The sequence below is a fragment of the Boleophthalmus pectinirostris genome, unplaced genomic scaffold (assembly GCF_026225935.1).
Source record: "Boleophthalmus pectinirostris isolate CB_2022bp ecotype Guang Dong unplaced genomic scaffold, ASM2622593v1 HiC_scaffold_14, whole genome shotgun sequence".
Lineage (NCBI taxonomy): Eukaryota > Metazoa > Chordata > Actinopteri > Gobiiformes > Gobiidae > Boleophthalmus > Boleophthalmus pectinirostris.
The window spans coordinates 18,601,682-18,622,796 of record NW_026571047.1 but is presented as its reverse complement, the minus strand read 5'-3'; the positions used below and the strand labels follow the sequence as shown (position 1 = coordinate 18,622,796).

The 21,115-nt window shown below is 37.3% G+C and overlaps 1 protein-coding gene across 1 annotated transcript; it reads right to left on the bottom strand.

Annotated features, from left to right (window-relative positions):
- Positions 1 to 370: 370 nt before the first annotated feature.
- On the bottom strand, positions 371 to 20,795 carry LOC110154189 (vesicle-fusing ATPase-like). Its single transcript, XM_020918145.2, has 22 exons — positions 20,680 to 20,795; positions 18,288 to 18,379; positions 17,579 to 17,675; positions 16,299 to 16,338; positions 14,427 to 14,593; positions 13,206 to 13,313; positions 12,951 to 13,026; positions 12,356 to 12,511; positions 9,082 to 9,281; positions 7,131 to 7,296; positions 6,934 to 7,008; positions 6,261 to 6,448; positions 5,541 to 5,636; positions 5,259 to 5,415; positions 5,012 to 5,145; positions 4,870 to 4,936; positions 4,712 to 4,791; positions 3,382 to 3,516; positions 2,862 to 2,975; positions 1,433 to 1,488; positions 1,238 to 1,302; positions 371 to 605 (listed from the first exon to the last, which is right to left on the bottom strand). Exons 1-21 carry the CDS (start codon positions 20,689 to 20,691, stop codon positions 1,281 to 1,283), a joined length of 2,238 nt encoding a protein of 745 aa, XP_020773804.2. The 5' UTR covers positions 20,692 to 20,795; the 3' UTR covers positions 371 to 605; positions 1,238 to 1,280.
- Between the last annotated feature and the right edge of the window lie 320 nt (positions 20,796 to 21,115).

The window sequence follows — 21,115 nt, the reverse complement described above, 5'->3', positions numbered from 1 at the left end:
TACAATGTATATATCTGTATGACTGAACTAAGATTATATATTTGAAGAAGAAATGGTCTCCTTGTCTTTTTGGAAAGCACACACCATTTTGATCATAATATTTTAGGATTAGTAACAAACATGTTAAATGACTGAGTAATTACCCTAATGAGAAGCTATTGCATGTGAACACAAACAACTTTTTGGTAGAAAATATCCAACTATGGGTTTCATACTGATAAAAATTTAGGACTGTTGCCAAAGGAAGAAGAAGTCAATCCAGAAGAGAAAGATGACCATGACAGTAAATGTATAAATAATGTAACTCACAAAATACAGATTTTAGTGCTACCCTTGACAAAAAGTATATATGAAAAAGAACAAAATAATATAAAACATCACTAAAATAAGTCATTTATTTTTAGATATATATAAAAAGAAAACAATATTTACCCATAATTAATTAAATCATTTCAAAACAAAACTTTTTTTTCTTCAAATTTACATTATTCTAAGATTTTTATAGATTGGAGGTTGCCTAGAAATAAGACTGGACATTGCAGTGAGATGTGGACCGTCGCCATCTTGTTCATCCCTCGTCTCTCAGCCCGTTGGACCCTCAGATACTGCAAGTGAAAGCAGACAAATCAAAGAGACAGAGTAAAACATGCAGCCACAAGAGAGCACCTGTCTACTTGGCCTATTTTTAGTCAGCGCATTAACTATATACACCATACGACTCAAAGCATGCAATGGAAAAAAAGATTCACCTTCAGTAGAAAGGTTCACTGTAACTTGTATTGGTCTCATATAACATCAAGAATTAGAGGATCAAAAACAGTATTTCGAGAATTCATTTGTTAGGACACAGCTGTATTTGACTTTATAATCCATACTGTACAAACAGAGATAATCCATGTTTTATCACACTTAAGCCTGCATTATTTGCTGCTGTGGTTGAAGTAAAAGTAACAATGCATATTTTGTATTAGTAGTAAATAGCTGACAATGCATCCAAAGATGAAAACACAGCATTTTTACATTTTGTTTACTGACAGCTGACAGAAAAACTTCAGAGATGCTGGCTACTATTGTGGTCTAACCTCACTGAAATTACATTACAATATAATAAGTGCCTTTGTGTGACAGCGTGGTAAAAAAGAAGTATGAAATTTAAGATATTCTTAACGTGATTTGTAATTCCTCAAAACTATTTAACCTGCCACAGAACATTTCTAATAACGGCTAGTAGTCTTACCATTAAAATAATTTGTATTTTTCATGGCGTGGCTCTCCTTCGTCTAATACAATCTTGAGCCAGTTCTGCAAAAATGAATAGAAACTGTGTTCGTTATTTTTGGTACAGCATCAAAAATATTAACCGTTAGTAGTTCTGCCATGCTATAACAGTGAAAATACTGGAGTTGAAAAGGCTCTTGCCCAAAGTTCTCACCTTCGTTCTTCTTCTAGTAGACTTAAAAACTTATCAACTCTGTACTTAGGCTCCATCTGCAAGAAAAGACAAACCCAAGTGAAACAGACAAGCAACAAAACAACAAACAGGACAAGTAGTTAAGTCATTCTGAAACTAGTTATCTTGAAGTGCGCATATGAGTTTAAAGGACATGGTTTAAAGGAGGGGCAGAGGAAGTCAAATTAATGGCAACCAGTGTAATAACTTATAGAGCAGAGTACAGCGCCTGCAGCCACCTCTCTGTTGTCAGACACATCATGGGCCCAGTCATGCATGCTGGAAAAAGATGAAACCCCAAAGCAAAGCGGTGTGTCTCGGTGAAGAGTTAGGGGTGTGCAGGGCGATATATGACTACCAAGTCTGTGGAGAGGCGAGCTCACTCACAGTAAGAAGGTTTCAAGTTATTTTTCTAGCACAATTTCTGGACATGTTGCCAGCACGTGATGGACACACCCATCAGAAAAGTTACTTGCTGCACCTTTAAGGTTTTTATAACAGCCAGAGCACAAGCTACATAACCTACATTCAATTCATTTGATATAAAAGTGTTGGTACCTAAAGGAAAAAAGCAATAATAAGAAAATAGGTGTAAAGTTACCCTCATGACTTCTACTGTTCTGCATGTACAGTACAAGGGTGCTTTAATGCCAATAACAAATTAAAATACACAAGCACAGATGGAGAAACTTCAAAAGAAATACAACTGTTGTATAATATGGAACATGAATTAGTATCAGATTTAGTGCCCAGCAGATAAAATAATGACTTAAATTCCCAATGCTTTCAAATAAGGGGAGACTAGATGGCTTAACACCTACTATTTATACACATAGAGTATAACATATGAGGAGCCAAGAATCTGCAGTGATCCTGAGGCCTTTGTCTTATTTTTGTTTCCACAGTTGTGAGCGCCTGTATTGTTTTAACCTGCTCATGTGTCTGCTCCCGGCAAGATGGATGTTTACTCATTGCATTTATAACGTAAGGACACTGAACTCTGGAAAAATGCATGAAATGTGTTTTTACAAATAGATTATGTCTGATTAAAGGCTTCTAGCTCTGGCTGAAAATAATTTATCAAGTGTGAAGAATTGCATTATTTGCTATAAAAATATTGAAACATGCTCTATGTAACTTTTCAGTTCTCAATAGTAATATTATAGCTTTTTCTAGAATGTTCCACAGTGTGACATTAAATTTATCCATCACCATGGAGACAAGCAGGTGGCACCACCAGACCAAGAGATCTGTGGAGAGTTCAGCCCGCACACAGTAAGAATGCATGTTTTTCAACACAGAGACAAGCAGGTGGTGTACTCTTGACCAGAAAAGTTACATGCTGCTCCTTTAATTCCTCAATCAAAGCTGCGGCGACAAAAGTCTCATCATATGTATGTTGTTAGCATACCTGTACAGCCATTCCAGTGAGCATGAGCAACTTTTTGATTCCAATCGACATATGTTGACCCTTCTCTGCTTTTGCTATGCTGGCACACTCCTGAACACTGAAACTGCCGAGCTCCTGAGGGCAACATAAAACCAAGAGATCAATACATAATAGGGCTACAAAATTAATCTCAAAAAAAGAAAAAAAAAGAAAAATCGTAACTTGCTGTTAGCAAATGGTGAACAATGCATCTAAACTAACATATTCTGAAATGTGATTCTTGTATTAGTTTTTCAATTCATATTACTGTCTTTTTACGCATCCTGGATGCATTTAAAATGTGAACGTTCAACAGAATCCCAGCACTAAACCAAATTGCACATGGTCATAAAAGCTTGTCAGAAAAATTGGAATTATATATTTTTCCTAAATCATACAGCCTTAAGACACAATGTTAAATGTACATTATGCAAATCTGCACTATTTACCCACAGTCTTTTTTAATCAGCAGTACATGCTCTAAATACTATGTAAGAGTTACCTCCAGAGCCTTGACGAGCTCCTCCACTCTGGAGATGTTGGGAATGTTAATGGTCGTACTGAACGCATCCAACATTCCCATTTCCTGAAGTACGTCTTTACAACTCGTGGTCCCGATTATCAGCAGTTTACGACCCTGAAACAACACAAAAATGTTTAAAAATAGACTCAACCCAAGCGATACTATCCTAAACAAAACATACTGCTATAATTTAGAGGTGCATTGTGTAACTTTTCTGTTAGAGGGTCCATCAAATGCTTTTCTCTATGGAGATGTTATTGCTTTGTCTGGAATGTTTCACAGTATGGTAGTAAATCTTTCTATCTTCATGGAGACCAAGCAAGGCCAAGTTACAGGTCAGATGTGTGGAGAGGCGACTCCGTCCAGTCAGAATGCCTGTTTTTCTGGTTATATTTGAACTATAAAACTGTAAGAGAAGCATTTGATGGATCCTCCACCAGAAAAGTTACAAAGTTCACCATTTTCAAATTTATAATATGTGGTGTTATTTCCTAAAGTGCACTAAAACGTGGCATTTATTAGATGCATTGATGATGATAATGATGATGCTGTAATAATTATACAAAAACAACTTCACAAGTATTTGAAACTCTTGAGAGGAGGGAGAGTTAGTGACTAACTGGAGAGTTGAAGAATAGCTGGAGCTTTATAGCTGGACTAAGATGGATCTGAACAGGATTTAAGCAGCAGAAGACGGAGGAGCAGAGGACAGGGGGATTATGGTGGCTGCTGCCCTCCCATGGCGTGGGGGTTGTGATGCTGCATGCAGATGAGGTGCCACACAGGCTGCCAGGTCCAGGCTCTCTCACAGAGTCCTTTCTCCTGGTGCCCCCCTCGGTCTCCCCCTGGTCTCCCCCCTGACTCCCCCTGCCTCCCCCGTGCCTCCCCCCAGTCCAGGCACCCCGCTGGGCCCGGAGCTTTACACCCCCAGAGGAGCACTGCAGCCAGGCATTCAGCCGCCGGCCCTGCGCCACTTCTCATGCACATGCAGCCATATAGTGGGCTATACTCTCATTCACATCCTATTAACAACAGAAGTAGGTTAAAGGCACCCTTTTGGACACACACACAAACTACAACCAAAGAAACTATGAGAAATGGGACTCAGGCTCCACTATTCACTGGAGCAAAACAGGCCTGAACCAAAACACTTGCTAATAACCATACACTTGCACAGTTGTTCACACATGCCAGAAGCAGCCAAAAGCCACAAACACGTCGCATTGGCACCCATAAGATCTGGTGCCCTCTTTTTCCTACCAAAGGACTAGCAAAATTACAATGAGAATGGTACAAATAGTTTGTGTACCTTTGGTGGGGGTTTCTTCAGGAGGACCAGTAACGCTTGAAGCACCAAGTTTGAAAAACGGGGACCAATGGGAACGTAGTCTAAAGAACAACAATATGAGCTTCAGTCGATGAAATCAACACTGAAAATGACAAGTGTAGAGAGAATGGATCATTTACCCAGCAAACGTTCAATATCGTCCACAACTACACAGCTCAGCTGGGATTTGTAGGCATCGTCAAAGATCTAAAACATAGAAAACATTGTTTTTATTTGTACTTAACTGTAAATGTGACTCTTATTTTTGGGGAGCATTTTTACCTTTTTAATGGCTTGGCATTTTGCTATTTCAGAGTGTCCGATCATCTTGTCCGGGGAACAGATCTTTATAAATGGGAAATCTGACTCTTCTGATATTTTAGCTGCCAGGGCGGTCTTACCACTGTTAGGTGGGCCTGGGAAAAGATACACATAAACAAAATAATTAAGAAAATAATTTTTAATCATTTCTCTCTGACCAGCAGGACAGTAACCCTCCTGCTTGTGTGTGGTAAAGTTAGTGTGTTACCTTCCAGTAGCACAGAGACCAGAGGAGTGCGCTCACTGTTCTGTGTCTGCTGCACCAGGAGCTTGCCCTTCTTTAAGACCTCAGACACCAGGTCTCCCCACACAACGATCCCATTCATGATGTAGCTCGCATAGTCCTCTTGGTTGGTACCAAATGCCTAAAGGTAGAAGTATGCATATTTGATTGCCAGAGTGCTTGCATTTACATGATCTTATGGTTTGTTCTGTAATTAATAGTGATTGTATTTCATGTGTATGAGATCAGTGCTTCAGTGTTACTTACAGGTTTGATGTCATTGTTTAGTGAGCCCATGAAGTCCATTCTGCAGACCTGCAGTTTCTCTGCAGTGTCTGTGTTCACCTCCACTGTGCTGCTGGCCTAACAAACACAAACAAAGTCTGGTCAGCCAATCACAAGTCACTTTCATTAGTGACTGAACTCAGTGACTGCCCTCATTAGATGATGTGCTGTAGTTTAAATGTGTCCGAGGACAATGTGGTCCCTCAGAGCAGAAAGGTCAAACAGGAACAACGTCACCACAGTCAGATGTGAGTAAGGCCCTGTCCATCACATATCATCACCATCCAATAAAAGAGCACAGGGCAGAGCTTCACCTTATCTGTGCGCCCTGTGGAGCTGTGTGGACCTGGACCCACACACCTGATAAAACACCTTACACAGGGCATACACGCCCCTCTGTTCTCCGGGCACCTGGGTGGCTCCTCTCCCTGGCACAGGAGCTAGTGCCCACCAGGTGTGTGGCCCACAACAACACAGTAAATTAGGTTAATAATTTTACCTGTACAGTTTACTTCATATCAAATATGAAGACAGGCACCACTTGGCACATTAAATCTGGTATGTTTGGACCAGATCCTGTACTTAACAAAGATTGACAATATCAATACAAATGCAGGTTTAAAGTGATTGGTGTACTCTATCAAAATGGAGGAACCTGGACTTTTCTGGGGTAAATGGACCACATTTGGCTTTAGTTCTTACCTTGATGTGCCTATTCATGGCTGTGGACTGGGCAGCTCTCACCAGACCCTCTAACTCTGCACCACTGAAGTTTTTGGTTTCTATGGCCAGCTCCTTGACGTCCACATCAGCTCCCAAAAGTTTGTGCTGCCGCATCTTTGCAGTGTGGATGTTAAGAATCTGAACACGGCCGTTCTCATCAGGTAATCCTGCATGGGACAGGATATATGACTTACAATTACTCTTCTTTAATGTGAGCATTAGGTTTATTTTATTACTACACAGAGAAAGCTGAGGGATGTCATATCAGGTGCAATTAAAACACATGGCAAAACAATGAACCAACATGTGCTAGTCTGTGCTGGATGGACCATAGTTTGTCTTTGCAGCAGATATAAATGATCTATAATAAATCAGTAAACTTCCAAAAACAAGATTTTCACAGGTGCTTCTTGCCTCAGTCAGTTGAATGCCTCTCCTAATCTGCTCCTAGTGTGACTGGACTGTGCTGTTACATGCAGCGGGCACCAGAGTACCAGAGTACTCCTTAAGATGTGTTATTGAAATCTAAATTGCAGTTCCTGGGTTTACATGCATTTTAATGGTCATTTACTTGGTTTCCATGACCTGCATGTTAACGCAGTGAGTGGTTTGAACACTGGATCAACAGTCTGGAACATTCTTTAGTGCTCACCAATCTCCATCTTCACCTCCAGCCTCCCAGGTCGGAGCAGGGCCTCGTCTATCAGGTCCGGCCTGTTGGTCATACCTGTGGGAAAGAGATGCAGAGATAGTGTGGTGTGTAGATGTGCAGGGTTTTGCCTTTATCTATGTTACACACACAGCATAGTGTAGTGTAAATACAGTAGAAGAGACGTGTGCCGATCGTACCTATGACAAGGATGTTGTTGAGCTGTTCCACTCCGTCGATCTTGGACAGCAGCTGGTTGACCACAGTGTCATGGACCCCCGTGCTGCCTGCCATGCTGCCACGCTGTTTACAGATGGCATCTATCTCGTCAAATATTATGATGTGGAGGCCACTGTTAGCACCAAGCTGTTGGACACACGTACAGGATTTGACATGTAAATAAATCATCCTGTTAACTTGAAAACTGCCACTACATACATTTTGACAACAACTCTGGCTGTGTGTTTGAGGAGGTAACAACATAGTAACATTGCTTAAAGCTATAGGACCTTTAATTCATGCTTTTGGCTTCTGGTTTTATGCAATATGTTGAAGACCTTGAAAAGATTTTGTGTTAAACTGTTAATTGCTATGGAAAAGCTCCTGTTTATTATCATTCTGCAACCCATGGATAGATTTACCTGTACTAATCTATACAACATTTGAGAGAAAAATATGTTACTAAATACATAATTGGCATAAGTGCGCGGGCAAAGGGGTGGGGGGTTATCAGTCCATCTTCTGCCCCGCCAGTCTGCCCCGTCACTGTGAGGCGTAGCATTTAAAGCAGGTGTGGAGCTGTGTACCACGTTCACAGGGGGGTCAGGGCACGCACAGACCCTCATTAGGTGGTGAAGAGTGAGACCCCACTAAAACTCCTGGTCAGAGTCAATGTGAAAACTGGCCCCTCTGCCCTGCTGCTCATTCACACACATTTTAGTTATTACAGCTCGGTCTGACTAAAGGGCAAATCTCTCAGTCAGAGGAATTAGTTTTTGAAATGTTTGTTTTAGAGTTTGTCATGTGTTTCAATTAGGATTTTCCAATAAGATTATACAGTCTCATTATGTCCATGCGTATTTGAGCGATGAAAAATTAGCACTGTTGTCATAGAAAGCGACAGTTGAACCGTCCATCTTTTTTTTTTTTTAAAAGGGCTCGTATTACATGATTTTCTGATCTATGTTATAATGTTGTTTCCTCATCACAAACAAACCTGGAGTTGTGTTTTGTTTCATTCACACAAGTTTAACACACAAACCCTGCAGATTTCGGCTGAGTTCTTCTCTCAAATAGAAAACGTACTATTCCACCTTGTGATTAAGGGTGAAAAAAAATATCAAAATATCGGTATATCGTATCGTTTAATGTGATGATACAGTATTGATATTGTGGGCTCGCCAAGAGTATTTTTTTTATATTTTACTTAATTATTCTGTTACAGTTACAGTTTTGTTGTTTGTTTAGTGGAATGAAACTCGTTTTTGAGACACATTTGACATTTTCACTGCTTTGATGCTTAAAATGTTTGTGTTTCATATTGACTTTGCACAAAAAGCGGTTTAACAAAGACTTTTAATATCATAGCCACGATTTATCCTTTATTTTTATTGAACTGTATCAAATCGATTTGAAATATATCATATCGAATCAAAAGTGCATTGTATCGAGGTATGTATCGTATCTTGGCCTATGTATCGAGGTATGTATCGTATCGGCAACTTCTGAATGATACCCAGCTCTAGTGGTGATACAGGAAATGTTCCAATGTGTTTTTTAACTCTATACACCTTCACTAGAACCACTTGGATAATTTCAGCCCTGGAATTGCTGATCTCTACTGAACAAAAGCTAAAAGGTAGCTGCCACTTGAAAACTACTGCCTCATGACATCAAGGATTACTCAAAAATGTGTGAATGAATGTTTTTATGGATGTAACATCCTTATAACACATCTTAAAGCTCACAAGTATCCATTTTGTGTAATATAGGACCTTTAATACATGGTCCCTAAAGTGTTTCCCAAATGTAAATAGCAAGCCTGCATCCATCTATACAACATTTGACTCTAATCTAGCACAAAACATCCATTATAAAACAGATCTCTAAACTAAAGTTATTCCAGATTATTGATAACATCTGTGTACTCACTCTTTTCTGCTCGTCTTCTGCATCTGCGAACAGTTTGCGGATGTTGGCCTCTGACTCGCCCACGTACTTGTTGAGGATTTCGGGGCCGTTGACGATTTTGGGCTCTCGAGCTTTCAGCATTTTGCCGATCTGTCGCGCCATCAGAGTTTTACCACAGCCAGGGGGTCCGTACAGCAGGATACCCTTCACATGCTTGCCACCTAGAAACATACAATATTGTTATTATATGATGTCAGATACACATGCACAAGATTTAACTGAATCTAAATACTGTATTATTCTTAAAATGTTTACTTGTATTTTATTGCTACTCTTTTCTTACTCATATTGCCTGCTTTTATGGGAATGTTTCTGATGATGTGATTCACAAAACTCAAGTCAGTCTTCAATAATCTGAAAATATGTAAATGTGTATAATTATGTATTATTTATTTGTAAACCAGGAAGCCATCATTTTCTTCTTTTATTAACATTATATTGTTCAAAAACACTGAGATGCAAATTATTTTAAACATGTTTGGTTGATCTTTTAATAATAATTTTCAATCACATTTAACATACATGTTCGTCTCCCTTCAGGACATTTAAGGTAAATGACACTGACTGTGGCTACATACACACTCAAAATCTCATTTAATATCAGATTTCTGGAGTTAAAAGACCATTAAAATTACATGTAAACAGCAAAATCATTCAATTAGTTTCTGATCCTGGTCCCTTTGATTTCTCACATATCATTCATCTATATCTTAAAGTTCCAGAAATCAGATTATGATTGTGGTGTGTATGTGAACAAGGCCACTACGGCACTACACCTGCAGTGTTCCTCCCAGATTATCGTCAGTCTTGTGGCTGGCCTTTTGCACCTGTTTAATGACATTTGCCAAACTAATTGAGAGGAGACAGATAACCATCTGAACTGCCATTTGGGCCTGACGAAGGAGGAGTGTCCAGCCGACAGGTGTGTGCGGGAAAAGAAAACTAACTAATGCAGCTAAAGAAGTCAAACTTATGAAAATGGATTTTGTTTCTCAGAAGTGGTACACAAGCTGTTGATGTATTTGTCTATTCTAGGGCAATAATGTGATAAAATTGTTCAATTCAAAACAGGTATGGTGAATACAAAGTAAAAACTAAATCTATTATATTTAGTAAAAAACAAATATATGTTAATGCCAGTGTTTAATTCTGAATATAGTCTACAAATATAAAAACCTCACTATACCTATTTCTACCAAATAAACTGACCTCTCTCACTACATTTAAATAATACGAGGAAATACAAAAAAGATGCCATGATATTTGACAGAGAGAGGAGTCACTAGATTTTGGGTGGGGCTGTTTTAATTCACTGATGAAGTCGGTTGTAACTTTCCCTTTATGCACAATCAGAGCAGAGATCTCATTACAGTGGGCAGCTGGTCAGTGCCACAGGCTGCTCTCTGTATAAACAAAGGTCAAAGGTCACCTCACACCCTGCTGCACACCACCAGTGGGCCCCAAGCAGCGAGCTAGTTTTAAATGACCAGTTTGTTCTGAGTTCAGATAGCCTTATCACTCATTTGAATTTGTATCAGTGGGCAAAACGTTATTGCTACTCAACTGGTGAGCTGATTTGTGCTGTTAAAAAAGTATCGCAAAAAATTACAGTCACCAACAGTTTTTCAGTTAGTCACTCTTACTTTTAAGTTGAAAATCAAACACCTAAAAAGGACCACGAACACTCGTATTGATCAAAGGCTCCAGAAAATGTGTTTTTTAAATCCATTTTGTATTTCTTCTTGAGTTTTCAGACAACCTTAAAACGTTTTTTGACTGTGTTTGCCAGTGTGTGCATTGCGTCACCATGTTAACAACAGAAATGTTTCCCCGTAGAAATACACGTAGAACACCCCCAGCATTATGTCACTGCAAAGTATCAATTGTTTAGGCTATCAAATTTCGCCTACACGATAATATCTGTCTCCATGGAGTGGTAACCTGGTAATTAAAGCCCACACAAAAATGTTCTGTATGTGATTCTTGTATTAGTTTAGTTTAGTCTTGTTTACGATGTTAAAAATGCATACAAAATCAACCTTGTTCTTTCCATTTTTGAATAAGCCCCACATCAAATAAGTAGCTGCGTATGTGTCAGATAAAAAAGCAATTAAACATATTCCAAAAATCACTCTGCTCTACTCAACAGGTTTTTACAAGAAAAGGATTGCGTAGATTAAAAATTCCAAAGGAGTCTGACTCAATAAGATTACTAGACTTTTATTATTGTTTGTCACTGCCCCCTTCAAAATAATCTGACAGTTGACACATTGTAATTAATATGTGTGTACAGGGATCGCTCTGAGCCAAACCAACAAGGGCGTTATTGAACCAGAGTTTGCTGATTCAGGCTAAGACATTTCTCACTGAAATTAGCCACAATGGTAAGTACTGTAGTTTGTATTTTGGGTTATTTAAGTGAGGCTTAATATGAAAGCTCGAGTTATTAGTGATTTACAGCATTCTTCCTCTCCTGCTCCAAATTTACACAGAAAGAAAAAGGAGTTTGTGATACTGAACTAGAGCTGAACTAAAATAGCAATTTTTTGACAAGTATTTTGAATGTGATAAGATTTGAGATACACGTTTTAAAAAGAAGGATTAGGTTCAGAGTGTGCATTGTAAACAACTCCAGGGGCAATAACATTTGAGAGAAGATTGCATTAACAACATGTTTATAGAGTTTTTTTTAGTACAGGTACAAGAAGTTTTACTTTAAAAAAGACAGGATATATTGTTATTTGCAGAGGACATTCTAATATCTAAATAACTGCACTAACAGAAAATGTGATTTCAGTTTCTATTTGATTAAAATATATTGAGCATCCCAATTCTGAATGCAAAATATTATACAAATTATACGGGGTATATTATTATGACCTTAAACAAACACGTATTAGTTCTTCTAAAGTGCAAGACAATGTTTAGCAGCAGGTGAACTATGGAAATTAAGACATTAAGAGGATTTAAAAGGGTAAAAATGGCAGTTTTTGTGAGATGTTCCTAGAGACAGTGACTAGTGTCTATGAAAAGTGTTTATGGTCTAAAGATGGAGTTATGATAGAGTTAGAGTGATGAATTAGAAGTAAATGGACGCAGAAGTTGTGTGACCTGTAACAATGTCAAGTTACAGGTCTGACCTGTGGAGAAGCGAGACCGCGGGACAACTGTAACTGAATACATGCAAGAAAAATATGGTTAATGCCATATTGTGGAAAATTCAGATAAAGCTCACCCATTTGTTCTACGATCTCCGGGGGAAACACGCGGGAGGCAAACGCTCGTCGAAAAATATCGGAAAATTCTTTGTCCAATCCTCCAATTCCCATCTCCTCGAAGTTCCAGTCTGGGCTGATAATAGACTGACGGGACTCACGTGTTTTTGATCTACCTGAAAACATAAACAATGATTTTTTAAAATATATATATTTTTTTTAATAATTTTAAATAAAATTAAGTAAGCACATTTTATATCTTTTAACTAGCTTATTGCTCATACAAAGTACAAAGTAAAAAGAAGAAAGTGCCCCCTCTTGTGTTGTTTGTGAAGTACTACAGTAAGTAAACCTTATTATTTCAATGACTTACAGTGACAATTAATACTTGTGCTATTGTTGACTCTTTAGTTTAATTATTTCGTTGGAGAAACATGCACTTTAAGACGAGTATTAAACCCCAATTCATTCACCATGGAAACCTAATGAACTGCCAATTCATTATACTGCATGAGTTCAGAAAGGCTGCCCCTCCCTGGCAACCGTAATTATTATTGACTATAAACGAATGGACAATTAAACTAGCGACAATTAGCAAATTAGCAGCAAACTCACCAGTTAGTGTTACTGCAGAGGTTTCTGACTTCTCAAATATCACCTGGCTGTTTCCAATCAACAAACCAATGTCGATCTAAAAATAAAGCAAATCATCATGACAATACAGGCTCCCTATGAATACAAAACACACTGATAATTCAAAATGTATTATAGAAGTAAAATAAGATAATAGTTAAAAAATAAATTAAAATAATAGTTAATAGTTAATAATAGTTAAAATAATAAGTAAAGTAAAATATTAGAAATTCATACCTTTGGCTTGTTGCCTGAAGCTTTTTTGCCTTTGAGGATGCTGGGGTCCATCGCTTCTATATCTTTAACCACCAGGCTAAACAGCTTGTCACAATAATTAAATACCAACTACAAAAAAAAACAAAACATATAGGTAGGTATATAAAACAAAAATATCACACATCACATTTGAACAATAAGTATTAGACTAATTCTTAATGATCATGAATGGACTTACAGCAGATGTGTGTCAAAATAATAGACAAATACATAGATTTGATAATGAAATCAGAAAGAGAGAAGAAATCAATCCTGCATATTTACAAGAACGTGTTTTATCTTTTGCATTATCTTGTGTTTTAATATGCAATGCCCCTTTAATAAATAAATACAATATAATGGAAGGAATTATAGACAATGCTTTGGACAGTGGGATGGTTTTGTTTGTATACAGTATGTCTACAACTGTAACTGTCTAAATGTGCAAGTGTCTTTATGTTAATTTAGATCTCCATGTTTGTGTTTCGTTAATCATTGTTTTGTTATTTTATTTATTTAAAGGTGCATTGTGTAACCTAACTGGTGGAGGGTTGTCAAATGTTTGTCTCTATGGAAATGTTATAGCCTTTTCTGGTATGTTTCAAAGCTCTACTTTACACTTATTCAATCACAAGTGGTTTTATAGCTCAAACATATCTAGAAAAACATGTCTTCTGACTGTGAGTGGGGCTGCCTCTCCACAGATCTGACCTGTAACTTGGTCTGCTTTAGGCTGAATCCCATTACACCCCTTGGCCACACCACTTTCCCCAGCCCTCCGTTTTGCGCGTTCAGGTGTAGGGGCAGGGGTGTTCAGTTACCGTTATGGCAGAGGCGCAGGGGAAAGTGGTAGAGCTATATTTTTCAGAGGCACACTCCAAACAGAGGGGTATGAGCAATTTCCCAGAAGGCCTTGCGAATCACCGGCAAGATTACAAAAGCTTGTCGCTTTTACTTATGTAAACGTTGGCGGAGACTACTGATGATGCATGTGACTGTTGAAGGGGTGTCCCAATTCCTAAGGGTTTACTTTCAACTCCTACCCCTTCATGCTCAGTTTCAAGGGGCAAGGGGTAGAAATTAGAAATGGGATTGGCCCTTAGTCTCCATGATGATAGAAAGATTGAACCGCCGCCATGAGTTACACAAAGCACCTTAAAAATGAAAAACTTAATAAATATTTGAGTTTAAAATAAAGGATACCTGCTGGCCGACGCTGAAGGCCTGGCTGTTGAAATGCTGTACAAACTCCGCGTTCATTTTGTCAGTGTCGTAGGGATTACTGTCGACACTCTTCTTTTGTAGGAAGTCGATTTCCATTGTCACTGAGCTAATACACTGTCTGGTCTTATCGAACCGGTAGACTGACACTAGAAAAAAAACAGAAACAACAGATAATAGATGTAGCATGCATGTGTTGGTTTAAATAAGAATATTCAATCACATCTGAACCTAGGATGCCAAATTTGTGTCATATTCAGAGATTTCAGTTTCCTGTTACGTGCTACATTTTGAGGATTTTCTGTTTCAGGGTGTCTCCAGGTTTGACTACCCCAAATTTAAGATTTTTTAAAGACCTTTTTAAGACCACTTAAATGAAAATTAAGACCAACATCGCACCCATTATGTGGGGGGAAAAAACAGATCCAATTCTAATAATGACCAACAAACCACTATATCTAGAATCTAAGAGCCAATGTGGATTAAACCTACACTTCCCCATGATCTATCCAACATCTTCCTCCACTCTACTGATTGTTTAGTCATTGCCACCAGCTCCAAAAACCAAAATATTGTTTGTGTATAGTCCAAATTAGACATTTATTCATGTTACTTGATTTCACATTGTTGTTTTTTTTCCTCCCTCCATTTAACATTTGCACTGCAGACCGGTTGAGTATACAAAAAAACAGGCTAATGAAATTTAAGACCTTTGTGAAAAAAATAAGACTTGGACAACATAATTTAAGACTTTTTAAGGCCTTAATTTGGGAACTTGAAATTTGAGACCTTTTTAACAGTTTTAAGATCTTGCGGCTAGAGAAGATATAATTTTAAACTGTTAAGCTCTATGGCAATGATACTAATTTAGAAACCTTTGGACACTTGGATAGTCCCATGTACCTATGGATGGATACTTTGAATTGTTGTAACATGGAGTAAGGAGCTCATTCTGTTTTCTGATTGGATAATTTACTTCAGCAGCAAAGCAGAAAATTAAAAATGTGTTTCTAGTTTTGCATAAACCAACATTACACTATAAATAAAATAAATAAAAATACACTTCCACTATGTATGAGCATTACCAGAGTTTTATCAACTATGTCAACCATCAAAGCCATGAGAAAAATCCCCTTTAAATAGCTAATGCAGTGAAATGTTGTCCAGTGTTTTAAATAAGAACTGACAGGGTGTTCCCATGGGCCCTTTGATCTTCAGGTAATGCTTAGTTGACGGTTACCACATGTATTCATCTAACTTCTTTTTATTTTTTTTACTCTTGGCAAAGTGACAGCATTGCAGTTGCTTCAGTCATGGGTATGTGCGCAGGAGCAGCCCAAGTGTCAATCAAAAAGTAAGTCTTCTTTTGATGTAGGGCAAACTTGGACAGGTGTGCAATGATGCCACCCACTGGTAACATTAGGGTGTTGCTTATAGTGCTGTAAAGAGTCTGTTACTTTATATACATTACATACAGTTTTTTTTTTTTTTAAGATTTCTGAGCTGAAGAAATGCTTAAGTGTTAAGGAGAGAATAGGGCATATTTTTGTACCCACTCATTTTACTATGCAAGTGTTTCAGACTGAAGAAAAAAACTGTACTGTTGCCATAGAAATTAACAATTCAAAACAAATATATCTCCAGTTAAAGTACTCAAAAAGGCACTTATAAACAGGAAGCATCAATGACTATATTCTAAACATTTAACAAAGCACAGCCAAAGCAAAGAAAGTACAGTTTTTGTAATACTCATCCAAAACCCCCTTGAATCCAAGTGTATTTCTAATGAGCCTGTTTATCAGCAATACATAAATGCAGGTATAAAATCAGCATCATCGTGTGTATATATCTCACCTTCTACCTCATATCCAATTGCGAGTCCGGCCCATTTTCTCTGTCAACAAACAAGCAACAAAGTCATTATTTTGCTCGACTACAAATTAAACAGTCAAAAAGGGAAAGATCAATCAAAATCTGTAGCAAAAAGGTTCAAATGAGTCAAATGGACCAAGTTTTTAGAGTAAAACATTTGACAAAGTTCCACCTTTTTGCTAAACAGTCTAGTGACTATAGATATGAATATTACAAAAACAAAAATCTTAGAGAGAAAGCAACATAGCAGTTGGCATATGATCCTTTTAACACAAACAGCAGTAATTCACTTCGTATTTATTCAGATTTAATTTGCTCTTGTTTTTTAAAAATAGAAGAGAATGCAGTATAAGTTTGTCTAAATTTTTAAAGCTCCTACATTATGCAAAATAGACCCTTGTGAACTTTAAGCCATGTCAAAATGCAGCCCTTTATTATTAGTCTGTCTACATCCCCAAAGCTCAAAATGCTCTGTTCCACCTTGTGATGTCATGAAGTGGCTGTTTTTAACAGCTACATTTTATCTTTTGTTCAGTAGAAATTGGGAATTCTAGGACTGAAATCATCCAAGTCATTCTAGTGAAGTTGTATGGAGTTTAAAAACACAGTGGAGCACTTCCTGTATTACCACATGACATCACAAGGTGGAACAGAGTGTTTTCTGTTTGAGAAAAGAACACACAGGTCTGTTTATGATGAGGAAACAAAATTATAACATGGATCAGAAAATAGTAAAATATGTGAAATTACTACAACTTGTTTGGGTCAAATTGTGCTGAAAATGGAGGAAATTGTTTATCCATTTATGTCATACTTGGATACAAACCAGAGTACTCTCATTGGTTTTGTGTGATTTTAAATGTTAAAACTGCACTGTTCAAAGCTTGTGAGCAGGTTAGAATGATCTGTCACAATGCTATTATAGTGAATGGTACAGTCCCATAGCAATTGCTGGATTGTCTATTTTGTTGCCAATTTTAAATCAGTGTGAAAAAGACCAGTCTGCTGAGGTTGCAGTAGTACCTTGAGTCTGTAGTTGCGGCCAAAAGTTTAGATGAAGGAAGAGAAGCCAGAGAGAGCGAAGTGAGAGAGGAAAAGCAGTGACACACACAGACCGAGCGAAAAGATCAGCAGAAAACAATATTACAGCACAAACTTTAAGGCAGTGAGGGGAGATTTTAGTATGTAAAAACTCAAATATAAAATAAAAAATAGAAATATACACTAAATTAATGTTTAATTGTATATGATTAGAAGCAGACCTGTGGCAAACTGAAGCCGATAGACCCAGCAGCCATACTGGGATGTGTCCTCAAGGTGAACACAAAAGTGTGGGCTCCATTGCGAACAGTCACATGTCTGAAACAGGAAAACAAGTTAATGCACAATCTCAGACAGAAAGACCTCTAAATCAATCATATCAACCATGATTATTTTTAAAGGAGCACTATGTGACTTCTCTGTTGAGGGTCCGCAATGTTTTGGTTGGCATGGAGATGTTACTGTTTCGACTGGAATGCTCCACAGTATGGCATTACACTTATTGTACTTTTATTACTTAAAACATACATTTAAAAACATACATTCTTACACTAACTTAATTCCACAGAAACTGAAAAATGTTATGCCGCACTGTGCAACTTTCCAAAAAATAGCACAAAGATGTCAACTTTACTAGCAGATGTAAGACTCTCGACCAGAAAGGTTACATAGTGAGTCTTTAAATTCATTTATGGTTAAAAAATTAAATACCTAAAAACAAATAAATAAAAGTGGATTTGTTTAATGGCATTATTAATTATACTGAATTCTGTTGTGACAATGTCTTTTACAGCTTTTCATGTTCTTTCTGTAGGATCTTAAGTATAAAGTAGATCAGCAGCATCTAGTGGTGACTTGGTAGATTACATTTTGCTCCAGGATGTAATTCTCCCTGAAATATAAAATGTACAGTGTTATTGTGACACTCACTCTAAATTATCTAACTGCTGTTCCTTTTCATTGATGACAGCACAGTTAGTCAGCGACAGCTCATCAGTCGGGCATTTCGCCGCTATCATAATCTGTAAATTAAACAAAGAAAAAAATATAAAGGGTTATAGAGACATAAAAGCAGCCATAATATTAAGATTGTGCATTACATGTTCAGTATAACCAATACAGTACAAGTTCTAATTACAACTAGATTAACTATCAGATTAATAGTGAAGAATCAATTATTTAATGAATAAATAACTCACTTTAAAATTGATAAAGGTTATATGTAGTAAACACATTCTTGTTTTGTATTTTACTGTATGTACGGATGCTATGTCCTTGATTTAGTTATGCCTTTTTTTTTTTTTTGTAACTCTGCTACTGTCCCTGCCTTTTAATTACCCCTTTGGGAATAAAGTGATTGAATTGAACAGACTCTAACATGTGCTGGAAAGGTTTTCAATCATAAAACACAGTGTACACAAACTGGAAGTAAGATGTTTAATTAAGTTGGCATTTTATATATTTACATTAGAAATAATAGTTTGACCAACAACTCAAATAAAAATTGCTGATCAGTTGATTATTGGTTTTATAATTAGTTGCAGTCTTTAGCCCTTCACTGTATTCTACCCATAATTAGCTCACTGAAATGTTACATACTGTGTTAATACATACACTTGCAGGAGGAAGTTGCAAAAGACTGGGTATGATCTCTCACTCATTATTGTTCCCATAGAGATGTCCTTATGCGTGAAGTCTTTGGTCTATACCTTTAGGACCGCTTCATAATGAGTTTCTCCAGGACACTGCCAAATGCTTACGAAGGCATTTTAGACCTTACTGGTTGCCAGACACAGCAGTATTTCTATTGTACATTATTATGCACATTACTAGGCCTGTGCAAATACTGAACTTTCAAGATGTAGTATGGTTATTGTGGCTTGCTGTATCAATATATATCATTATGGGTATTTATTTGTATCTTTTCATAAATTATTCTGTGACCATGCTACAATTTTGTTGCATTTTTAGATGAAGGAAACTGGTGCATGCGATACATTTGACATATTCCCTGTTTTGATGTTTAAAGTGGGTGTATTTCAAATAAGAGTTGTGAAGGTAGAGATTTAACAAAGAAATACAATTATTAAAATGTATTTTGCTGTTAAAAAATTGTGATAAATCATGTGCAATATATATCAATTATCACATGTACTGTGTAACATATCAAAATGTGAAGGACCCTGTGATTTCCAGCCCTACATATTACTGATAAATAGGACTACTGTATACTTCACCCAACCAACTAGGGGTGTGCAAAATATTGAAATATCGATATATCACATTGTTTAATGAGATGATACAGTATCGATATCATGGGCTGCTGTATCAATATATCGTCAAGAGTTTTTTTTTAAAATATATATTTTATTAAATTATTTTGTAATAGCGTTTTGTTATTTGTTTAGTGGAAGGAAACTCATTTTTGCAATACATTTGACATATTCACTGTTTTGATGTTTAAAATGTGTTTCACATTAACTTTGCAGAAAAAGTGGTTTAACAAAGACTTTTAGTAACTCAACCATGATTTCGCCCTGATTTTTTATTGAATCGAATCGAATCGTAAGCTCAGTGTATCGAGGTATGTATCGTATTAGCAACTTCTGAATGATACCCAGCCTTACAACCAACCCAGTTAAAACTATTAACATTGTGAAAGTTATAGGTCCATGAAATGCAGATGAGTAGTAATAACATGAAAACCCAGGGAAATCTATTCTGACTAGTTTTGAAAAAGGTAGACTAGGAACTCACATCTATTTAATTTTCAAAACAATACCCAGTCTCTTTCAATTTCTCTGTATAAAGTATTAGTTTGTTTACACTAAGTTCTCCATGGGTTTGTCTGGCTGCAGCTCAAGGCAGGTTACCCTGATGATTATTTTGCATAGGACTCATTTCAATGGCGTTTGTTTACATTACTCAAAGAAGCTGACGTTGGAAGTGCTGTGCTGTAAACTTCCTTCATTTTGCTTTCATATGCTTTAGCTTAGCTTGTTGCATTGTGCCATTGTGTGGAATGTGAAAACTGGAGCAATCACGTATAAACATATGCGTTTTCTAGTAAATATCTAGTAAAATATGAATAAAAGAGGAGATGTGTGTTTTTTGATGCTTGGAGCTGGTCATGGGATCCCCGGTTCGTCTTCCGGGCTGATTACGAAGTTTTGAATGACATCTGATTCTGCCGCACAGGCTACTGTTGTGCTGGCTACTACTAGCCTCCACAAATAGCCTTTTCTCTGCCCAAACAGGGACCCTTTTCAAATCGGATAGTCTATATATGTGGTAGAGTAAGTTTGTAGTAGTTTTCCCTTACCCTAGCGGCCATCCTTCGCTTTTATCCGCGTTGGTTTAAATGCACTTCACTTCATGTACGATCCGCTGACAGAGGCTGGAAACGAGGAAAGCTGGAAGTGGGCGGGACCTCCTGTGGGCACGTCATTACGTACACGTCACGTAACTTTCTCACTTTTGCTTCTTGGAATGGGAAAAAAATACAAATCTTAAAATGTTTGCAGAATGATGTTTGGTTTAACATCAACGCTCTTAACCAATAAAAATGCAGTTAAAACACTAGCTGTCAAAAAAGGTAAACAAGGGCATTCTTTCCAGTACTAAATAATCCCTCCAGTACCAATACTGCAAATTAAAGGGGCTCTAGATAACTTTTCTGATGGAGGGTCCACCACCTGCTTGTGTCCATGGAAATGTTTTTTTTTTTTTTTTTTTATTATGATTGATGCAATCAGGTA

Excerpts from the sequence above, each read along its gene's own strand:
- LOC110154189 (XM_020918145.2), bottom strand. Across the intron at positions 4,792-4,869 it reads CGATATTGAACGTTTGCTGG|ACTACGTTCCCATTGGTCCC; the intron begins GTAAATGATCCA and ends GTTGTTCTTTAG. Across the intron at positions 2,976-3,381 it reads AGCTCGTCAAGGCTCTGGAG|GAGCTCGGCAGTTTCAGTGT; the intron begins GTAACTCTTACA and ends TGTTGCCCTCAG.